Genomic DNA, 22621 nt, shown 5'->3' on the forward strand with positions numbered 1-22621 from the left:
TAGCAGCGTGGATTGATCGATCGCTTTATTTATAAAACAGGATGAGTGTAGGGTGTTAGGGACTAAGGTGCAAGCAGGTGCATCGAACGGTTGAGCAATCTAAAAAGTGATCATTGAACAAAGTTAAAAGTAAGGTCGATGGCAGTTACACAAGTCAATTCCAGCCAGCCTCAACATAGGAAGCAAATGCATTCGAAAGGGTTCTCTAATCGTTAGGAGTGCAATACAATTTGTGAATTTTTTTTTAGAGTCTGACTGCTCGTCGTGCATCTGACTTTGCAAAAGAAATCTAAAAGAACAATGGATTTCCGTTTCAGCAGTCAAAAGTCTTTTTCTGGTTGTATAGATATAGATATCTTTAAATATTAGTTGTATTATTATTCCTTTTTAAATACGCATAAAAAGTAAGTATTAATTAGTGTTAAAATAAATAGCTAGTGGCATTAAAATTAGTTTCGACTTTGGCTGCGGCCCATACACGATTTCATATCCGCCTGCCTAAGGCAAAGAAAAATTTCACATGAATAACTTCATAACAATATAAAACAAATTAATAAAAAGGATTTTCTACATTTGTTCCTCATACTCGTCGTTCAGCGGAGCGTTCTGTTTGCAAACAAAAATACATTCATTCAAAATTCCATTACATTCTTTTGGCTTTCGAGTGTGCTCTGCTGTGTTATTTCTACTTGTTATCTGTATCTGATCTGTTCCTTGTTTACATTTAGATGGTTCTCCTACTGATTCAGGCTTGCGTGAACAATAAATTCTTAGGCTGGATATATGCATTTATATTCAAAATAAATATTCAATCGCATTGTATTAATCACTACAATATTTTCCGTAAATTCCGTTTTCTTGTCCTTCAAACATGTGCAAATAGTAAGTAGCCGTATATATGCCCCGATGAACACCAAAACCCGCGATCTACAGAATAACTTTCGGTATATGTTTTGTTATGTTTCCATAGATGTCTTAATGCGCAAACTTGTAGAATAGTGTTGTTCCGACCAAAACGGCGCCAGGCGCTCGTTGGCCCAACTGCTCCACCGCAGCTGCCGCCTCCTCCCTGCATCCGAGTCGATGGACGCCGTCAAAAATACCCTGCCCGCCGCTTAGATAACAAGCGCCATGTCCTTTTTGCTTGGCAACTGCACCCGCTTGCCCTGCCACAGGGAATTGTGTATTGTGAAGGCGTCTATGGTCACCGTCAGATGCTTTGTGTGCACTTGCGAGAAGCACTTGCCTCCTGAGTTGTATCTGCAAGAAGGGGATGTTTTGGGCTTACCAAGTCCCATAAGAAGGAACCTTCTAGGATCACTTACTTGAAGAACTTGTCGAACATCACTTCGTCGACTTGACTAGGCCCAGTGCCATACAGCTTCGTTACCTGGTCCGTTTCGGGCTGGTAGCTGTAGAGGGCGCGGAACTGGCAGCCCGCATCCCGGAAGAGTACCAGAAAGTGCTTCGCCTCCGAGCGAGCAATCTTCTCCAGCACTTTCTGTTTGGCCTCGCGGTTGACAACGCCGGGGAAAACGCAGTATTCAACGGCGTTCAGGATAATCCCACGATTAGATTTGGCCGCTGGTTGTTTATAGAGTTTAGGACCTGGGAATGCAAGTCAGACAAAGCTAGAGCACTCGAAAGTATAATCGTACACTTTTCTACTTTTTGGTGGCAACGGCAAGCTTCTAAATAGTAAATTCTTCTAGTTAATTGTTTAAAATGCAGGCTACGTACAAGATAAAATACTAAACATTGGATGAATCTACGGGTTCCATAGTTTAGATACTTGGAAATACTATATAACATATTAAAATTCATTTTCCAAAAGAAAACAAAAAACTTTTTCACAAAATGTAATGAAATTATAAATTAAATGCAGCCTGTCTTAAGTTTCTATTACATACAAATAAACTAAAAACTTAAAAGCAAAATATTCAAAAACAAATAAAAACTTAACAATAGTGCTTGCAATTTTGTTTTTAGTATTGCAAAGTGAAGCTGTTAATCGGGCCAATCTGGGTTTATGGATTAGAAAGCTCTTGCGGTGTTTTTAAATCACTAAGAACACATTTTTTGGGATACATTTGACCATCGAAAGTCGTGGATTTGACGACGCTAGGGAAAGTAACAAGTAGACAAACGAAGAATCGGATTCTACAGACTGTCGCAGCCCTCTAGAATTTGTATATCTATGTAGAACTCATATGTATGTCGAATAAATAAAATGCACTCTGCACAAAGTATGCCAATTCGTAATGAATGAACAAACGGAAATACAATTAAACTGAAAACTTTAAAATCATAATGATGCGTTCCAACTTAGGTAGTACTGATGCAAGTGATGACCAATGGTGTATGGATTGGTGGAAGGTGATTATATAACTGAGGGTTGATTTGAAGTATTGGTATGGCATGTATGGTTTGGTTTTGTTTGTTTTTTTTTGGAAGACGAGAGAGAGAGGATACAAACCCGAATATTCCATGTTCAAATTCGGAGTTAAAGAGAAATCGCTGGATCCATCATCAAATCCGCGACGTTTCGATATCAAACCTGGCGGCAAAGAGCCCGGTCCGGAGGGAGATGGCATATGCCTACCTGAAGCGCCCATTCCCATTCCAGGCGACGGAGCACGCCTCGGCGGAGTGGCGCGTCCCAGTCCCGAATCTGTGTCTAACCGGCAAGCAAGAGAGCAGGGTGGAATCCGTGTCAATCGAGGCATTCAGCGGGCATTCGGTCACATGCGCAAAACAGATCGGATCGTATTGGATCAGAACGGGATCACCCAGTCCATGCAGGTGGTGGAGTCATTCGATGGATGCGTTACGATGCGTTTTTGTTAGTCACCAGTCACGTGGATGGATGGCGAATTCGATGAGTTTGTTTTATTCGGTTAATATTTGATAGTATTTTTGGTTGGTTAATTTCAAGAATCGTTTTTTCAGACAGGTTTGAGTTGAAAGAAAGAGAAATAAAAGAAGAGAATGTGTGCACAAAATTTAGTTAAGCAATTTCGTAGAACTCTTAATAGCTAGTTGATCGTGATCTGGATTAAAATCGAACAAATGTACTGATTAGTGTGGCGGTGCAGATGTTTGAGTGAGTGTTTTTGGGCTAGTGTACCATCCCTATATTGTATGTATATATCACAAGTGGAGTAAGCAAATTCGATCGATTGAAAGTATGCCAGAACCAGTTGCGAATTTTAAGCTGTAGAAACCAACCACAGTCCCCGCAAATCAGCTGACGAACACAAGAAAGCTTGAGAAGGGACCAGACCACCACCACAACCACCGCATCATGGTAAGGAGCTCGGGAAAACCGAATCATCGCAGTGAAAGGTTAAAAACTAAAATCGCAAAACAGCAAAGTATAGTATATTCAAATATGTACATTAAAATGAAGACAAGAGTACAGAAAATTAAAGTAAATTACTTATCACCACCAAAGATACCAGAACCAAAGTACAATAACAAGTCAAAGCAAAAGATACCACTAGATACCATCCGAAATCAATAGAAAGTAGCAGACAGGTAAATACTTAGTTGGATAGAGAGTAGAGTAGAGTATTGGGATAACAGAGAAAGGTAAAGGTAACAGGCAGGCAGCTTGATTGTTGCTGCTGTGGAACGCTTCTTACCGCACAGATTCATTAGCGAATTGGACTTTCGGCCCCGGAAATTAAGCGTGCTGCCCTTAGCGACGGAGATACGCGACAGAGTGCGGCCCCTTTCTACGCCGGCTGGCTCTGAAATCAGGTCAAGTCGGGTCACGCAAGACGCGAGCCGAGTGCATCAGTATACATGATTCTTATCCATTCGAAATTCGTTAACACAAATGAATGGGTGGCACAAAATGAGGTACAAATATCGTAAATCAAACTTATCGCCCAGGACCCCCAAAACCAAAATTCATCATTTCAAATAGCAGCCCCAAAAACCAGTTAAATAAAGTTAAAAAAATATGTACTATATATATCCTCAACCGCGTCTCAGGTCCACTCTCCATTTCAGGTGCAATCTTTCTGGCAGTGCATTAGATTAGTTGAGGTTGTATGCAGGTAGCTGTTAGCCATATATCAGTAATTCAACCAAAATAAAAAACTCGTTAGTTAAAGACAAACCATAAAATCTGGAAGCGCTTGAGCGTAACTTTCGTTTCATTTTTAGCGTGTTCGAATGCGAATTTTGTGGAAGTAAAACAAAGAAAACAAAAAAGAGAACTTAGTGGGCGTGTTATCCATCACCAACCTCTGGAAGTTTTGTACGATCCCCGTCGTCCAATCGGAGTTGAACTTGTACTGGGATAATCATCGGGTGACTCTGTTTGAACGAGATTAGTTGTTATGGCTTATCAAATAGGTGTCCAAATACCAAAGTTATTTTTAAGTTAACTTAGAACTACAATCAAGTCGAGGTGCAATTCAAATCGTTAGATTATAAGACCCATCTACCGGAAAAGTACCATAAAATCAACCAACTTAAAGTGTAACTAAGCATGCTTAACTAAGATAAAACTACAAAGGATGAAATAGACAATGCGTAAAATAATAAAAACATAAATTACCTTTTACAGTGAGGGAGTCTTGCGAGCCCCTGTAGTAATCTCTTTTCATTGAATTTGAGCTTAGTTGACCGTAGCCTGTTCAGTTCAAATTCAAAACGAAAACAAAATATCAACAAATTAGCAGTGGTCAAAGGGATAAACCAAATCATTATATAGGTGGGTGTAAAGCAGGTCAATCAAATTAGAAAACACAAAGATAATAGTATTTTCGGCACGCCGAATATCTTATAAACTTGGAATCGACTGTTGTGAGTTGCAAGTTCGGCTTTTTAGCCCCGGTTAGCTGCTCACCGGTTAGATTCGAGCTTGAGCCTTTCTTGCCCCGACTAGAGATGCTCGAAGCCTCGCTGATGTCCACGCTGGCATCGTCCACATGGATCGTCTTGGGCCTGGGACGCGTGGTGCGCTGCTGCCTCAGTCGCGGAGTCGTTGAGGTGGATGAATGGGGTTGCAGTTTCACATGCAAATCGGGCCGATCCAGGGTTTTACCCTATAGGAGAATTCAAACATTGGGTTACATATTTCTATTCCTTATTTCGACGGTCGTCGTACCTCTCGCTCGGCCTCTTCGATGGCTTTCTTGAGTCTGTGCTGTTCCAAAATGGCCGCTCGCCTAGCCATTTGCTCTTCCTTCTTCCGTGAACGCTCCTCCTCCTTCTCGCGCTCTTTTTCCCGCTTCTGGGAAGACTCGATCTCCTTGCGCGCCTTGGCCTCCTCCTGCTGCTGGCGACGTTGCAGGGACAGCAGCATGATCTTCTCCTTGCGCCGCTCCATCTCATCGACAGAGTCCTGGGAAGCAAATAAATAGATACGTTTAATATGGGAAGATCTTGAGACACTTATCTGCGACTAACGTGTCTGTTGGATTCCGCGCAGAAAAAATAGAGATAGTTCTTCATTTCAATAATAATAATGGTTTTCTCTAGTTTTTGAATTTCTCTCGCTTTATAACAGGTTTTTCAAATCAATTTTGATTACATTTCCTAACCCAATTTCGTGCACTTACCGGATCCAAGTTGGTGGAATCTGCTCCGATGACCAGTGCCTTGTTTTTGGCCGCCTCTGCGTTGTTGCTGCTCTGCTGGAGTCGCGTGGGCGACATGGGTTGCTGCATTAACTGCTGCGGTGGCTGGTTGGTCAAATCCTCCAAGAGCCGACGCTCGTTGCCAGTTGGCGAAACTGCTCCCGAGGCGGCCAGCTGGCGGAGTTGGATGGGCGGCTCATCGGTGTACTTGTTGTATGTGGCATTCCCGGGGGATTTGACACTGTTGGAGTTGTTTAGGCCATGGATGCTGTGCCTGGTCATCGGCTTGCTGTTCACATCCTCACCACCGAACCCAATGATGTTGTTGTTGTGCAGCTGACTAAGCGATTCACGTTTGAGAGTCGCCTGGTTATCGACGCTGTCCCTGCTTCCCGGCGGAGCCTCCTTTTTGGGCGATCGCTTGGCGCGCAGCGGTGGCTTGGGTCGCTTGGGCTGCTCATCGTCGAAGGAGATGTAAAAGCCCTTCTCAGGCGGCTGGTCCTCGCCGCCGGATGCCGCTGCCATTGCTCGGGGATCCTGGAAGCTGTTGGCTTGGATGGAGGGACGGGAGGGCGAGGGTATGCGGTAGGTGAGATTGCCGCTGGTGATGTTCAGCTTGTTGGAGATCATCTCCCCGCTGTCGTAATCCTCCGAGCTGCTGCCTCGTCCACTGTGCCCCTGCAGCCGCTGTTGCTGCTGAAGTTGCTGTTGGTGCTGCTGCTGCTGCTGGTGGACAAAGTCGGAGATGCGCGTCGACTGCATGGATTCGATGATGTTGCGCTCCAGCTCATCCACATCCTCCTCGTCACCGATGAAGCAAATGCTCTGCGGCGCCATCATGTCCTCGTGTTGCATAGGCATCACCATGGGCATTCCCATTTGCTGCGGCGCCTTGGGCGATCGATTGTCGCGCAAGTTAGTCAGCGATTGCTGGCGCTGCACGCCATTGGATCCGCTCACCTGACGCTGGCCGTGCTGAGGTGAGGCCTGTACCTGAAACAGGTGCTGTAGCTCGCCACCACCTCCGCCTCCGCCGCCACCTCCTCCGTTCTGGTGCAGCACAAAGCTGCCAGGACTGGGAGCCCCTGCACTCGACGGCGGTCTGTTCATCCAGGTCTGTTTCTGCTTCTGGTGCTGCTGTGTCTGCCAGGCATTAACATCCACCAGAGGCGGTTGGATCTGCTGCTGCTGCTCGTAGGCGGCAGCTGCCGCTGAGTGAGCCCAGGTCCTGCGCTGCGGATGAGCCTGAGGCTGTGGCGACGACTCGTGCAGATAGAAGTGGTTGGTGGGCTGTCCGTAATCGTCGTATACCACACTGCTCCGATACTGCGGGGCTCCGCCGTAGGGCGAGTGGTTGCTGTGGTTGTTGTACGCCGCACCGTTGTCACTGTAGATGCTCTGCGGCTGCTGCTGTGGCTGCTGCTGCATGTAGTGGGCGGGCTGCGGCGGCGACATATACTGCCCGTGCTCGTTGACGTACTGCATCGGCTGGGGCATCGCCATCGGCTGTGGCTGCTGATGCTGGTGCTGCTGCTGGTAGGGATCGCGGCTGGGCGGACGGGAGCTGTACGCACTGACTGGAGCATTGTAAGCCTGCGGAAGATGCGGCGATGAACCAAAGCTTTGCTGCATGGGTCTCGGCTGCTGGTAATGGTGATCGGCCAGGTGCTGCTGCGACCCGTAGGTCTGCTGCTGTGGATGCAGTTAGTGAGGATTGCATGTGGGCAGGTGGCGATTTGCAGTTTTCAAGTGTTGCGTGTGTTGCAGGGTTACAAAAAATAGAACAAGTAGTTAGTTAATAAACGAGCCTTGAATGATGTTTTCGAATCCTTTCCCAATTCTTAACAAGTAATAAACAATCATTATCGGGATACGCTGGGAGCTTGCGGTTAAGAATGAGGTTAGTGATTACAGCATTGACAATGCTTATAGATTACTTAGAAAGAGCCTTTAATACAAGATTTTCGACCATATTTATTTTAGAAATTATAGAAGTTCAGTTCAGGAATCGCTAAAGATTGAAAGAGAAATATATTTCAGAAATACTCGTATGTGAGATCCTTTTTTTTATCATGATTTTCATTGATACGATTGGTTAAACTTATTTGTATCCTTATTCACTTCAATCAGTAAAGAAACGCGTAGACTGAAGTTTACATATTAGCTGACGTCAGTAGTCAACAATTAAGGACATTTAAATATTAATCAATAATCAAAAACTTGTATAATCGTTTATCAAAATTCCAGGCGGATTTAGAGTGTAATCACTAATCAGTTCTTAAAGAGCCAGCCAGGGACAACATAAAACAATAAGCATTCCACATCCATCATTAATATGCGCGGCTGCTGCTATGAGGTAGAGGCACTTGGTCGGGGATGTGGTGGGCGGATGGATTACCTGGTTCAGCATGTTGGCTATCTGCTGAGCCTGCATCAGCTGCTGGGCCTGCAGGTGCTGAGCCTGCATCTGACTCTGCTGGGTGGCCAGGCGGTGAATATCCTGCTGAATGTCCTGCAGATTCATGTTCATGATGGCGATACTTTGCTGCTCGTTCCACATCCGGGCGATTAGGTGGTAGGTTAATTGTTATTTGGTGGGTTAATGGGCGTGTTTTGTGTTGTATTGTGTAAGTGTTGCGTATGAGTTTGTGTGGATGTTGAAGCAGGCACAGACACAAAATGGGGGTAAAAGAGAGACACAGGCGTTAGACGGTAATTCTCTGGCACTCGGAGGGTTGGTTAGAGGAGGTAAGGGCATTAATAGGTAGCAAAACAGGTCGCACCCACCTGGTACTTGTCCAAGTCAACGGGATCCATGTCGGGCGTGCGCTTCGATTCGTTGCTCATGGTCTCCCACTTCATCACGTCCGGACACGACTCCAGATCCTCCTGCGAATACATCGAGATAAGTTTCTAGATAAGTTAGCAAGCTTAAATCTAATGAGTCAAAGCCTACCTTCTCCTGGTGCCGCAGCAAGGCCATCTCGATCTTGCGCTTGTCCTGCTCTATGCGCCTACGCTTCTCCTCCAGCTTCATCCGAATTGTGGACAGCTTGCTGGCATTCTCCAGCGATCGCATGTCGTCGTCTCCCACATCCAACTGCCAGGCAGCGGGACTCGCCGGCATGCTGCTCGTTGAGGATTTGCGCACGGGAGTGCTCTCCGGGTCGTAGCCACTGGTGGAACGGGTGTCGTTGTAGGCATCCGGCGTCATGCCGCTGTTGCTGCTGTAGTCTTTGTCGCTGGAATGTTGCTTGTGCCTTGCCACCGGCAACGGGCTGCCCGTATTCGAGAGATTGTGCGACGAAACCGTGGGCACATTGTCGACACTATCGATAAGGAAGTAAGGGAATCTTTGTTATCAACCACAATTCTTTTCAATTTACAACACAATTTATCGGTAGATGACTCACCTGACCTGCCGGCGCATCGAATACTTTTCCGTTTCACGATCCTGCTTCTCAGAGCCCGAATCCGTGTCGTAGCCCAATTGCAAGGTGCCTCGAGCATCGGCAATCGAAGATCGCACGGCCACAGCGGGTTCAACTGGATATGCACTGCCCACACTGGTGTTGGACAACTTACGTTCCCTGTCGCGTTCGTACCGCCCTAGGGTATTCAGCTGATCCTGGGAGCCGCCAAAGTTCTCGATGGTCAGCTGGGAGTCCTCGCTGGAAGAATTTCTGCGCGATCGACGACCTGAAAGTTCAGAAAAGTGTTATCGAACTGAAACTAAAAGAAAATCACAACACTAATGGATCAGGAGAGAGATCAGCTTTGAAGGATATGTAATAAAGCCAAACTGAACCATAACACAAATTAAATGGCATTCAAATCAACGCACAAAAATGGACAACTACAACTACATTCGGCTACAACGATTCTGGGTCAACAGTGGCTGTGTTGGCTCATACCTGCAAAGCTTGGCCGGCGGCTCTGTTCCCAGTTACTTGGTCGACCCGCAGCGACAAAATCGCCTGTTCGTTTTGATACGATGGCAAAACAAAAAGAGTTAAATAAAAAAGAAGATAAAATAAATTAACTTAAATAAATAATAAATCAAAATAGGGTACAGACTTGCATGTGGCACAAACGAAAATCATTTTAAAAGTTAAGGGCCAGTTTCTCAATGTCAAGAGCTAGCTTGAATTTATATTGCTTGGAAGGACGAAATAGTTTTCTCAATGGGACTAGAACAAATTTTCTGTTTAACATTTTTCAGTCAGATAAGCACTAGAATGATGTTGAGAAACTGAATGCTTCCGAAATGCAACTAAACTTAACGGCAATAGATAACTTGACAATGAGAAATCGGCGCTAAGCCAAATGGGATTTCCGATATGGCAATTAACAAGTTCCCACACGTTATTCCGCCACATACAAGACGTCAAGTCTAAGAAAGCAAAAATGAACTGCTAGCAAGCTGGGCAAACCTCTCTCGTCCGCCTTCGACTCGACATTGGTCTTTTCTTTAGCCTGGCGCAACCGAGCCGGAACCAAGGGCTCCTGCTGCTGAATTTGGAGCTGCGACTGGGACGGGTGTTGCTGCGGTGCCTGCTGGTGGTATTGCTGCTGTTGCTGCTGCTGGTGTTGCTGATGGAGCTGCTGCTGCTGCTGCGAGTGCATGGAGGCGAGTGTGGTGATGCCACGCGACTTGTGCACCACGAAGGCTGCACGTTGCGGACCGGCGGGATCAGCGGGGAGCAGTTGCAATGGTTGGTGGTTAAGCGGGTGGGTGGTGAAAAGAAAAGTTACAAAATTTAAATTTAATCATAAACCAATAAAATGTTAAGATTTTGTGTCTGTTGTGCATGTCAAAAGCAAACAGAAACGCAGACAAACTAAATGTAAATAAATACGGGTAGACATATAATTAATTAATAATAAACGAAATAAATTACCTTCGGCATGATTATTACCATCGAAATTATTTGACTGAACCGTCTGGTACTCGTTGGGCGGGGTTGATCTGCGATTTAAGCCGCCGCCAAATGAATTCGAGTGCGGAACTAAATACACGAAAATTCCCAAAAAAAAACGGAAAAAAAGAAAACGTAAATGAATAAAATCAATTTGTTCAGCTTGCGAGGTAAATGAACTTGAATATTTCGGTTGGTTATTCATTGACTCGTTGCATCGGAAGCGGGCAAAAGCAAACAACACAATTCGAAAGCAGAATCAAGGTGAATCGCAGTCCGTGGATGGGTTATGGATGTGGCCAAGTGAGCTGAGAAGTCCCAGTCCCCCATGAACTCTGTAATTATCCCCAAGGGAAGTCTGTCAGCCAGGTGACTTTCAGCAGCACTTTCACTCTCTGGAACATGGAATTCTGACACACCAGAACCAAGTATTTTGGTATAGCTATAGCACCAAATATTCATGATCGCTATTTACATAGAAATGTTTTCCAGTTCACCCATGATTCCAGGTTTACCCGATTTCTCTGCTTAATGGGTCAAGTCATGTTCAGTCATGGTGCTTAGAGAATTATGATGACAAAATGCAGTCTCTAAAGTACAACAATTTCTACTGATTGATCTGATGAGAATGGTGCACTTATTACAGACATTACAGAGCTTCGGTTTCTGTGCATCGTGTGAGAGACATTACTTAGTACTTAGGCTATATTAAAATGCATATCACATTATTATAAATCGATCTCTTTGGCTAAACACCAAGGAATAATCAATGAAGCAAACAAACGAACAAACAAACAAACTCAATGTGAGCAGAACAAGCAAAGAAAGAACAAACATATGGAAATGGAAACACATTCATGAATAAACGAAGGAGGAAAAATTGAGATTTGGGATTTTTCGGGGTACATAGAAAATGCTCGGATAGAAAAAGTTTGACTTAAAACCTTGGAACGGTGGTCGATTCTGAGGCGAGCCCACTGGCGGCTGGTCGAGATCGCTGCGCAGATCGGGAATGGGTGTGACGGGCTGTACAGTGAGCCCCCTTCGATGGCAGATCCCGTGCTCATTGGCGCCCAAAGTGCGCCGGGCGATGACATCTGGATATCGTCGTGTCGAGTCGGGATTGGATTGGAGAGCGGATCAATCGAGAGTCACATATCACATTGTACGTAGTGTGTTTTATTTTGGAAAGTGTAAAGATGTGGTTGGTGTGTTTAGTTTGGTTAGAACCCAAATTATTGGTGGATTGTTTGCGGATACGAGTGGCAAAAGGAAGCGTTTGCACATAAACAAAGAAAGAGAATCAAGTACAGGTTTGATTTATTCGATTTTGATTGGATTTCACTACTTTTGTTGGTGGGATCGGGTGAATGCTAAGATGATGAAAGATTATATATGATTCCATGTCAATTTCTCGGTGAACTCGGTGGTTAACAAACGAAAACAACCGCAGGAACTATACAGAAACATAAACAAGATTTAGCTAGATTTCTGTGGTTTCACTGACAGATCTTTTCCTAAAAGGTGCTTTGCGGTTGATCTTAAACTGAGACTTATTTGCGGCCTTATCAACGAAATCTACGAGCTGTGAAGCGCTCTAAATTCCTAGGTACTTAATAAGCTTTCTGTGACTAATTGATGGATGCTTTTGCCCTTTGTTGACTATTGATATAAGTTGATTCACTCACAATTCCAGTTGAGTGCAATTCTAAAAAGGCTCTTATGGATTCCCTCGCACTATGACTAATTTCTTTCTCATTTTCTTTGGTGACCAATTCTTAATTAAATCAAGAGTAAAAATTAAAGCAAATCATAGGGAAAACGAAGACAAAACGAAATGCAAACAAGGATACTTCGGATACAATTGGACAACAATATGCATGCCCCGGACTGATATTCAAACACAGGCAGGCCAATCGTTTGGGGGTTGAGATCAGGGGACTTGGGGGTAGATGCGATGCGGTGCAGAGTTTTGGGAATGGATACTCGACAAAGAAACGATCCACTTACCCTGACCATCCATGCCGGGGTAGCAAACACACTTGGCTGGGTGTATCTCGAACAGATTGAATAGGTCCGTGAGCAGCAGTACCAGATTCAGTTTCATGGATCTGAAATAAAGAGATATCGTATTAATGGAATACTTGATTTAAGTGGGAGACAAGTGGTAGCTACCCGCGCATATAGGTTACATCCTCGGGCGTCATGTGGAACACGCTATATGGCAGATGCTTCTGCGAGAAATTGCACACAAGCAGGATGTTGTGAATCGAATCCTCGACGGCCGGCAGATAGTTAATCCGCACACTCGTCCACGGCACCACCTTTGGACAGTAGTACGAGATGAGCAGTGCCAAGCAGATGCCATCGCACAGATCCTGGAAGTCCCTTACAGGCGGTATGTCCGGCGTCTGCAGACGAGAGCCCTGTGGTTAATTTGTAAATAAGTTAAGATGGGATGGAGACTAAGGGGAGTGGTAACCCACATTATCATCGGGCAGTCCGGCGTCCACCTCCTTGATAATGCGCTTCTTAAGAGCGGCGCAAGCATGTGAAATCCAGCCCAGCAGAGCTTGCTCGTAGGACTGGCCAGGAGGCGCCTGATAGTTGTTGCCAGATATTCTGAAGGAGTTACGATGTCAATGATTACTTTATGTAGCTAATAATATCAGTCAATTGAGTCACCTTCGTATGGCCGCCATGACGCGGTCACCCGACGATATTTCCTTCGCATACAAAACCATCAGCGATTCTATCACAGACATGTGGGCGTTCTGAAAGCGATAAAAGCGAATCAATAAATTAGGGAGAGCCCACAAAGATCGACTTTTATACTCACAATTCGCAGCGGATTCGTTTGAATTAATACCGTTTCGGTAATGGGCATGTCCGAGGATTCCGCCACGGGAACTCCCTTGCGCGCTAGCGTCTGTATTATTGACCAGTGGTTCATGCTTTGGTAGTTGGGATCTGAGTACAGATTGGACAGCGTCTGGCAGTAGAGCGTGGCGTTGCCCAGCTCCACGATGATCTGCGGCTTGAGGCGCTCCTGGTTCTCATGGTCGCGGTAGAAGGGCTCCTTCAGGTTGTCCGGCACGCGATTGTTGAAGGCCTTCGAGAGCAGCCACTTGACGGAAGCACGTTGACGAGCCTGCAATGGCGCAATGATGGGAATCAGAGTTAGCGATAATGTGAGAACATTCTGTATAGCAGGTGGCACCCATTCCCATTCCAATTCCAATTCAAGTTCCCACTCCTATTCCGAACCCAAGGCCAAGTTGAGCCTGCGTAATCAATGCTCTACAACTGCATCCTCTGCGGATTGAATGACGGGCCTTTTCTTGGCAATTAACTAGTGCACTCTTAAGTGCCTTTGTATCTGTAGCCCCGATCCCCATCCTCATACCCATCCCCTTAGTTGCCTGCTGCATCTGGTAACCAAGTGAAGCCATGCGTACAATCTTCAATATGAGTTCGATAAACTCGCTCGTGTTTGGCTTGGCGTGCGCCGCCAGCCGCCTTCCATTGTTCGCCCCAACCCTCCCTCGCCAACTCTTTTTGATTTTGGGGCCATGAAGGGAGTGGCCGGGAAGTGAAGGGGCAGCTGGTTGTTCGATGGACGATGGTCACTCAGCATGAAAGACTCTCAGCCTGCCTTTTTTCCTGCTCCGTTTTTAGAATCATCTCGAGTGCTGCCATGTTTCGCCAGCCAACCCATTTCTTGTTGCTGCACTCATAATCACAATTCCGCTCTATTCCGAATGGCCTCTTCTTGGTCTAATTGAAACTGGGGGAAAAGCAATCAAAATAAATTCTCAAGAGGGATACTGTCGCCGTTGGAGATGCGGAAATTGGTTTTATCGGTCGAATCCAATACAAAATATGTTCCTATTAGTGGTATCTCAACGCGAAAACTTAGAAAACATGTGTTTCTATCTGATAAGGAAGGTATGGAGAAACAGAGGGTCCCCTACTTGCTGTCTATCTTTTGGAATCCCCTTTAAATGTTAGTGGGATTATAATAATGAAGAAAGTAAACATAAAACAGCCGACACCGGTCAACAGAAGAAGATAAGGTAGAAACAGAGAGAGTACCTATACATAGCTGAACCTCGTAAAAACAATCCATTAATTCTCATATTGCTTTCGGCATGCTTGTCGTTTGGGCTGCAAGACTTCTGTGGTGTCTTTATTATTTGCTTTCATTCGATAAATTTCAAACGGGTTTCTTACAAAATCGTTCGCATGAAGTCATCAATAACTATGTCAGAGAATCTCATCGAAGTGGTTCAATTCTTTTGTATACCTATGTACCCATAGAGCGCTGATCTTGGGCGTTGTTTGGATTAAAAGCTTATTGCAAAATGCCAGAAATAATTTTAGCGCAAAACTGCATCGCCGGGTAACAATATTGGCGTAGGTCGTAGACCGAGCAACTATGCGAATTGGTCAACAGGTGGAGGGAAAACCTGTTTGTTTGCCCAGCGAAGCGCTTTCCACCAAAAGCACAAGAAACTGTCCGCAGCATAATTTGAATGGCCACCGAAACGGAAAAACGGAAAATCTCTGACTGCACTTTGCATTGACTCGCGGGGAAAAATGTCTGAAACTCAAATTTCAAAAGACCGTGTAAACAATTCGAAGAAATACAATAAATGAGGGCTGGTTTAGACGCCCACTATGAATGAGCGCACGATGGATGGATGGATGGCATATTTTTCCTCGAACATATATATACAGAAAACAAAAACATGACCTGATTATAAATGGTGTAAAATACAAATGACAACTGTGAAAATAACGTCTAAAACGGGGGATTTAAATTCCTGATTAATTATATGAGATTCTCAGTCCTTACTATTAAAAATACTTGCTTGTTATCATATATCAAAGATAATATAAATAAATAATAATTGAAAACCTTTCCACTCTAAAATATTCATATTAACTCGTGTCTCCCCAAACCCATTCTGGTATGAAGAATTTGAACTAAATTTAAAGTTTAATGTTGAATTAATATGAAGAATAATGTGATGCTGACTTCTGGGGATCTTTTTGCTCTGTGCACACACATCGCCTGCATGTGTTTGTAATAAAGTTTCAGTTGCTGGCGGTTTTTCAAATGTCACAAATTGAAATTGGCGCGGCTTTATGATTTCATTATCTATCGTTTGTTTTTGGCATTCCATTCCAGAGAACGGGCGGCGATACGATAGCTGGGGTAGAGCTAAGGCTAAAGCTAAATGTATAAATACAACAGAGAGTGCCGACGAAGGAAAGCGGCAAGAAGAGAGCGTACCGCTTGAGTCAGCAAGTTGATGTTTGGATGTTTGAATGGGTTTAGCTTTGAGTTATGGTCTATAGTCTGTTTGCTGTCCAAGAATGACTTCGAGCACAACTTTCTAGGGAGTTGTCTGGGGGAAAAGTCGGAGTAAAGTTTACACGCAAGGCCCCAAACCGCGGAGCACAGTGTTCACGGCGTTTCTCCCTTTTCGCCTGGCTTTCGCATGCGTAAGCCGTTTTTTTTTTTTGCTTCTCTATTTTTCATATTTAGCGATTAGGTCATGCAACAGCAGCTGGCTGAGAGTGAGAAAAACGATAACAAATGCCCAATCGAAGGGTTTTCCGGCTGTGTATTGCCGTTTTATGAATGGAAGTTGCAGGTATTATTTTCCGATCAGCTCAAGCACACCCCACACACAACTACTACCGGTTGTAGTGGTTTGCATTGGCCATCGAAACTAAAACCAGTCGAATGAGAATGAATATGAATGGTAAGTAGGTGTCTGTCGGTCGCATACTAAGCGTTACGTTTTTGAGCAGAGCGGCATTACCTCAGCGCACCATTTTGGCCAAGAGAGTAGGTGTTAGCCTCAGTTGGAATGTTAATGAGTGTTGCTTTGTGGTCTCAAATATAGGAGCCCAGAGGGGAGACCCTCTTCTCACCTGTCGTATTTCCTGTGTTTCGACATCCATGCTGACGGATTTTCCTGCGACGGACTCCGGCTCTCCGACGCCCGCCACTTCACTTTCCGCACTTTTTGCACTTTTCGCACTCTTTGTTTGCCCACAAAACACACCGCTTTTCCTTTTACCTTGTGTCTCTACCGAGTGCGTGTGTGTGTGTGTGCGAGTGGAGTTTTCTTCACTTTAGGGGGTTTTCACTTGGAGCCTAGACACGGGGGAAAAGAAAACACGATTGGCACTTTGGCAAACAACTTGGAAATCGAAAAAAACAGAACTAATTGCGCACACGCATTGGGCAGTGATTGTTTTCGAGGATGGGGCGGGGCGGGGCAAAAGGGGGGCTTAAGGGGGGTTAAAGAAAATGTGAATCATTCACAGAGGGCAACGGGCGACGGTGGGCGGGGGGCGGGGCTGCAGTGCGACAATAACAGAGAACACTTTACAGTTGTCTGTTCGCTTTTCTCGAGATGCTGCTGATGCTGCATCAGCTGTTGCAATTTGTTGGCCTGGCCCAGCCATTTACGCACTTTTCACCTCGCCACAGTCTTCAATCGCCCATACATGGCATAATTAATGTTTTCCCGATCCGTTTTGAGCCAGCAAGTTGCCGATTTTCTTTGGGGAACCCGTCGACTTTAGAAAAATGAAAACATTTTCCTTCGCTTCGCACTGTTGTTGTCCGCCGCCCGCTGTTTGCCTCTCTCTCGCTCTCGCTGCGCTGTCAATGCTGCTGCGCGGCACTGTTAGTGTCGAGCTGCTCGCACCCACGGCGAAGGAGTGTTGACCGAAAAAGCTGTGTATGTGCGCGCGTGTGTGTGTGAGAGTGAGTGTGGGGCCTACGCACATTTGGGATGTTTTTCGCACTGATTTGCCGCACCGACGACTTTCGCATGCATTTCACACGGCCCGCGCTCGTCCCCGACGCATTTTTCAACAGTTCTAATACTACAAATTGGCCTTAAATTGAGGAAATCACGGACACCGATCTGCTCTAAAATCTTACAAATTTTCATTTGACTGTGTGACCGCGCCGATGCAGACCAAAAATACTATCCGGCCTAAAAAATACCACTTGAGTTTCAAAAAATACCACTTTAATACCATTTAATTATTAAATGCAGGGTATTCCGAAACTTTTGAACTGTGAAATTTTAACCAACTGTTTGTCGAAAGTTACAAATACAAATTAAATTTGCATTATAATTTGGAATTTAAAAAACCTGTGAACTGTTAAGCAGTTAAAAATCGGGTTGACAAGTAAAACTGCACCAGTTTTTGTTAGCAATTAAATCACAGCTGTTTGAAAACCAAATGAAAAAATTCCAGAAATTGAATTAAGTTAGTCGCTGTCTTTAACTACTAAAATTTTGACTTGAATTTTCAACAATTTAAGCCATCAACTTTAATTCAACAATTTGAAAATCAATAAACACAGTTCCAGAAATTTTATTGAATTGAAATTGAATTTCGGACGCTGTCACTATGTCAAAAAAATTCAAGCCGGAACAATGTCGGCTTGTTCGACTTTATTGCAACAACTAAACAGTACCGGATATACTCCAAATATCTACTATATTAAAGATTTTGTTTAGGTGGATCACATTCACCAGTCTGGCAGCGCTGCCAAGTAACATCCAAAGAGGAAGCTTTAAATCTGCAAATAGATGTTTATTGGAAAGATCATTATTATAATCGTAACAACACTCGTGTTTAAAAATTGAGACACTGACAGAATAAAATATTTGCGTAAATATACAAATACAATGCTAATAGCTTTAATACATTCAAAAATTAACAGATATACGAAATAATTATCACAATCTGGTCGCCGCGTTGCCAACTCAGATGCCCAGTTGGCCATTCACACAAAACTACTTTCAATGTGTGCAAACATCGATGTTTTTTCAAAAAACATCGATGAAACATCGATGGATTCCATAATTGTATTATAAAATATAATTTTAAAAATATTGATGGAATTTGTATTAAAACTAAAAAAACAAGTAATTTATTCAAGTAACATGCTAAGAAATAAAAATAAAAAATAAAAACAAAAACAAAAGTTCAGTCCATTGAGATCATCTTATATTCTAAAGGGATTACTTTGTAAAGCTATCTTGTTAACAAACATAAGTTGGTCAACGATATCGGACTTCAACCGGGTACGGCGATCTGAAATGATTTGGCCCGCCTTGCTAAAGGCTCTTTTTGACTCGCATGACGTGGCTGGAATACCTAAAAATTAATTAAACATTATTATTAAGAAAAAAGGAAAAATGTAACAAATTACAAACCTTTAGCGTGCTTTTGTCCTTCTTGAACCAATATAATGATATACACCTATTAAAATGGGAGAACATTGACGATACAATAAAGTTTTGGGCGGAAGTAAATCTTTTCAAGGACTCTGGGGGCAACGAACGATTTTCTGAATTATCTTTGTTTGCGATTCAGATGTTGTCCTTGCCATGGTCCAACGCTGAAGTAGAACATGCGTTTAGCCAAGTAAACATTGTGAAATCAAAACTGAGAAATAGAATGGATGTTACCACTCTTAACTCAATATTGTGCATAAGGTAAGCGCCAATTTGTTATAAACTTAATTACAAAACGCAAAAACTTATTTAATTACAGATATGGGTTGCGACGGCACAAAAAATGTTGCGTAGACTACAAAGTCCCCTTAGAACTTAAGAAGCTAATAGGATATAAAGGATATAAAGGATGACACGGTTGATGTTGAAGATGACATATTAAATATATAAAATAATTATTAAGCTCAAATTCTCCTTAATACTAATAAAACATTATTTTGTACTCATTTAAAAGAAAGCTAAACGATAAACCTGGTGATTTTTTGTTCAATTTTTTTTTTCGAAAAATACAGATACTTATATTTTCTTTAATAGCAAAAGAATCTTTGCGCTTTTTTCCAGCTTTATTGGGCAAAAAAACCGGTTTTTTTTCCTTTTCCCGCTGAAAACGGCTTTTTTTTCTCAGCAAATGTTGGCAACACTGCACCATTCACACAAAACTACTTTCAATTGCTTTGCTGTGTGAATGCGGCATCTCACTCTACCTTTTTCACTTTGTGCGTGTGTGTTTGATGACGGAAAATTGCGAATAGATCGCTGAAAATGGCCAAAAAGAAAAGCGAGGAGCACTCCGGTGCGGATGCGAACGACAGCGACTACAACGAGGAGCCGAACTTCGAGGATCCGCCCAACTTTGTGGACAATATCAGCGATGAAGGTGAATTTCCCCGACTGCCAGCGCAGCACCAGCACACGCGGCGATCTAACCTCAATTTAAATCCGTGTGCGGTGTGCGAAAGTTTGCATATTTAATTAAATATACATTTGCGATGTTGTTTCAGACCTGCTCGGCGACATGCTTGCCCAGCGCCCCTCGGAGGCGGATGGCGTCGAGAGCGTGGTGGTGGTGGACAATATCCCCAAGGTGGAGCCGGTGCGCTTGGAGAAGCTCAAGTCGGTGATCAACAAGCTCTTCTCGCACTGCGGCGACATCGTCAATGTGGTCTATCCCGTGGACGAGGAGGGCAAGACCAAGGGCTACGCTTTCATGGAGTACAAGCAGGCCAGCCAGGCAGAGGAGGCCGTCAAGAAGCTGAACAACCATCGTCTGGACAAGAACCACACCTTTGCCGTTAATCTCTTCACCGATTTCCAGAAGTAAGCCTGAATTTAAGGACTATAATTAAAGGCAATTGCTAAAATCCCCATCTTTCTAGGTACGAGAACATCCCGGAGAAGTGGGAGCCTCCAACCGTGCAGACCTTCAAGGTTCAGAGCGATTTGTACAACTTCATCAACGACCCGGATGCCTATGACCAGTACTGCGTGGCTGCGGAAACCGCGCCCAACTGCGTGCAGGTTGGCTTCTGGCAGAACGTCCTGCCCGAACCCTTCGAACTGGAGACCCGCGAACGCTTCACTGACACCTTCGTCAAGTGGTCGCCCCTGGGCACGTATGTGGTCACTTTCCACAAGCCCGGCGTCGCCATCTGGGGCGGCAGTAGTTTCCAGAAGATCCAGAAGTTCCCCCATACCGGCACCCAGTTCGTGGAGTTTTCGCCTTGCGAAAATTATCTCGTCACTTACGGACCGACGCCCACGGGACAGAAGATTATAATCTGGGACATCCGCACCGGAGCCGAGAAGCGTTCGTTTGTGGCCGATGGCATGTCGGTGCTTTCCATGTTCCGCTGGTCTCACGACGACAAGTTTGTGGCCCGTATGGGCGAGAACTCGATCCACATTTACGAGACGCCCTCTTTTTATCTGCTGGACCTGAAGTCCATCAAGATTCCCGGCATTCGGGGCTTCTCTTGGTCGCCCACGGACAATGTGATCGCCTACTGGGTGGAGGAGCAGAACCAAATACCCGCCCGCGTCACTTTGATGGAGATCCCCAAGAAACGCGAGACCCGCAACAAGAACCTTTTCCATGTGGCCGACTGCAAACTGCACTGGCAAAAGTCCGGCGACTACCTGTGCGTCAAGGTGGATCGCTACTCCAAGTTGAAGAAGGACAAGAAGGACCTGGACGTCAAGTTCCTGGGCATGTTCTACAACTTTGAAATCTTCCACATGCGCGAGAAGGAGATTCCCGTGGACTCTGTGGAGATTCGCGAGCTGATTCTGGCCTTCGCCTGGGAGCCCATTGGCAACAAGTTCTCAATCATCCACGGCGAACCCAACTCCTCCAACGTGAGCTTCTACGAGGTGAACAAGGGCGTGAAGCCAAGTTTGGTGAAGCGCCTCGAAAAGAAGTCGTGCACCCATCTGTTCTGGTCGCCACGCGGCCAATTCATCGTGATGGCCAACCTCACCATGGGAACTTTTGAGTTTGTGGACTCCACAAACGACTACATCATCAGCGCGTCTCCGGATCACTTCCGCGCCTCCGAGGTTGAATGGGATCCCACTGGACGCTACGTTGTGACTGGAGTCTCCTCCTGGAAAGTAAAGGAGGACACCGGCTTTAACATGTACACGTTCCAGGGTCGCATCATCAAGCGCACCATTCTCAAGAACTTCGTGCAGTTTTTGTGGCGCCCGCGTCCTCCCACCCTGCTCAGCGAGGAGAAGCAGAAGGAGATCAAGAAGAACCTGAAGAAGTACTACGCCGCCTTCGAGCAGAAGGATCGCCTGCGTCTTACCCGCGCCTCCAAGGAGCTGCTCGAGAAACGCTCCCAGCTGCGCGAGACCTTCATGGAGTACCGCAACAAGCGCATCGCCGAGTGGGTGGATCAGAAGAGTCGTCGCGTCATGCTGCGTGGACGTAAGTATTTTGTAGAATATATATTTCCGCGTACCTTATACTTGGCATAGATTTTTATTAAGAGGGATTCTTATAGAACCGATATATCAAACAGCTTAACTAATACTTTACATATTTTCAAAGTCCTTTTCCGACATTGATCGCCATTCAAGATTGATATCAGATAGTGTGCAACGTGACATTAGACACTTCATAGAGGACGGGGTTGATAGAAATGTATACATTATATTATTGAAAAGAATTTTCTTTTTTCAACAGATGTGGATACAGACAACTTGGAAACTGATGAAGTGGATGAAGAGATTGTTGAATTTTTAGTCAAGGAAGAAGTCACCCTGCTGGAGTAGACGACCCCCTCCACGCTACACATAACGCTGTCGTCCCCTGCCTACTTCGAAGCGATCCTGTCGCCTCACATTTCGTGTCCGGGACGCGTCTACGTCCTGGTTGATGCCAGGACACTAATCCATTATTCAAACCGGTAGCACGCGTCTGCTTGCAAACAACACTAAGCGGAACCTTTGCCTATACATACAAAATACGAATTATAAGCCACAAAGTAAACTTCAACAAAATCAGCACTTGCTAAAACAACATAAACACCTAATTAAATGACCTTTATTAAGCACACCCCTTCATCCAGTATGCCTAACAGTAGATTTGCGATGTATTTGTATGTAAACAGCAAAAAGAAAACGAAAACAAAATATGTTCGGGGTATGTTTTTATTTTTTCAAAGGCGATAGACGATTGCTGAGCAGGTGAAACACTGGTCGAGTCAGTTGCCATTAGCAACCAGGAAACACGGCAAAGCAGGCCAAATATTGTTCATTACTC

At 44.7% G+C, this 22621-nt stretch overlaps 2 protein-coding genes across 51 annotated transcripts; one reads left to right on the forward strand and one right to left on the reverse strand.

The window, feature by feature from the left end:
* Positions 1–8: 8 nt before the first annotated feature.
* On the reverse strand, positions 9–17477 carry Patronin (calmodulin-regulated spectrin-associated protein patronin). Of its 50 annotated transcripts, none has more exons than XM_036813450.3 (24): positions 17325–17477; positions 16460–16685; positions 13353–13664; positions 13199–13287; positions 13000–13135; positions 12689–12924; positions 12524–12624; positions 11458–11610; positions 10496–10603; positions 10028–10264; positions 9509–9571; positions 9008–9293; positions 8551–8923; positions 8382–8483; positions 7993–8139; positions 5577–7286; positions 5123–5359; positions 4862–5060; positions 4571–4645; positions 4255–4326; positions 3645–3752; positions 2477–2677; positions 1326–1608; positions 9–1260 (listed from the first exon to the last, which is right to left on the reverse strand). In XM_036813450.3, exons 2-24 carry the CDS (start codon positions 16487–16489, stop codon positions 1116–1118), a joined length of 5403 nt encoding a protein of 1800 aa, XP_036669345.2. In that variant the 5' UTR covers positions 16490–16685; positions 17325–17477; the 3' UTR covers positions 9–1115. The 50 variants fall into 50 exon arrangements, with proteins under 50 accessions (XP_036669345.2, XP_036669348.2, XP_036669344.2 ...); XM_036813453.3 differs by having other exon boundaries at positions 5577–7187; positions 12689–12939; XM_036813449.3 differs by having other exon boundaries at positions 5577–7283; positions 12689–12939.
* Positions 17478–19553: 2076 nt separating this feature from the next.
* eIF3b (eukaryotic translation initiation factor 3 subunit b) lies at positions 19554–22493 on the forward strand. The gene is made up of 4 exons (XM_017073064.4): positions 19554–19732; positions 19857–20172; positions 20232–21784; positions 22043–22493. Exons 1-4 carry the CDS (start codon positions 19618–19620, stop codon positions 22129–22131), a joined length of 2073 nt encoding a protein of 690 aa, XP_016928553.2. The 5' UTR covers positions 19554–19617; the 3' UTR covers positions 22132–22493.
* Positions 22494–22621: the final 128 nt, after the last annotated feature.

The sequence above is a fragment of the Drosophila suzukii genome, chromosome 2R (assembly GCF_043229965.1).
Source record: "Drosophila suzukii chromosome 2R, CBGP_Dsuzu_IsoJpt1.0, whole genome shotgun sequence".
In the NCBI taxonomy this organism is placed as follows: domain Eukaryota; kingdom Metazoa; phylum Arthropoda; class Insecta; order Diptera; family Drosophilidae; genus Drosophila; species Drosophila suzukii.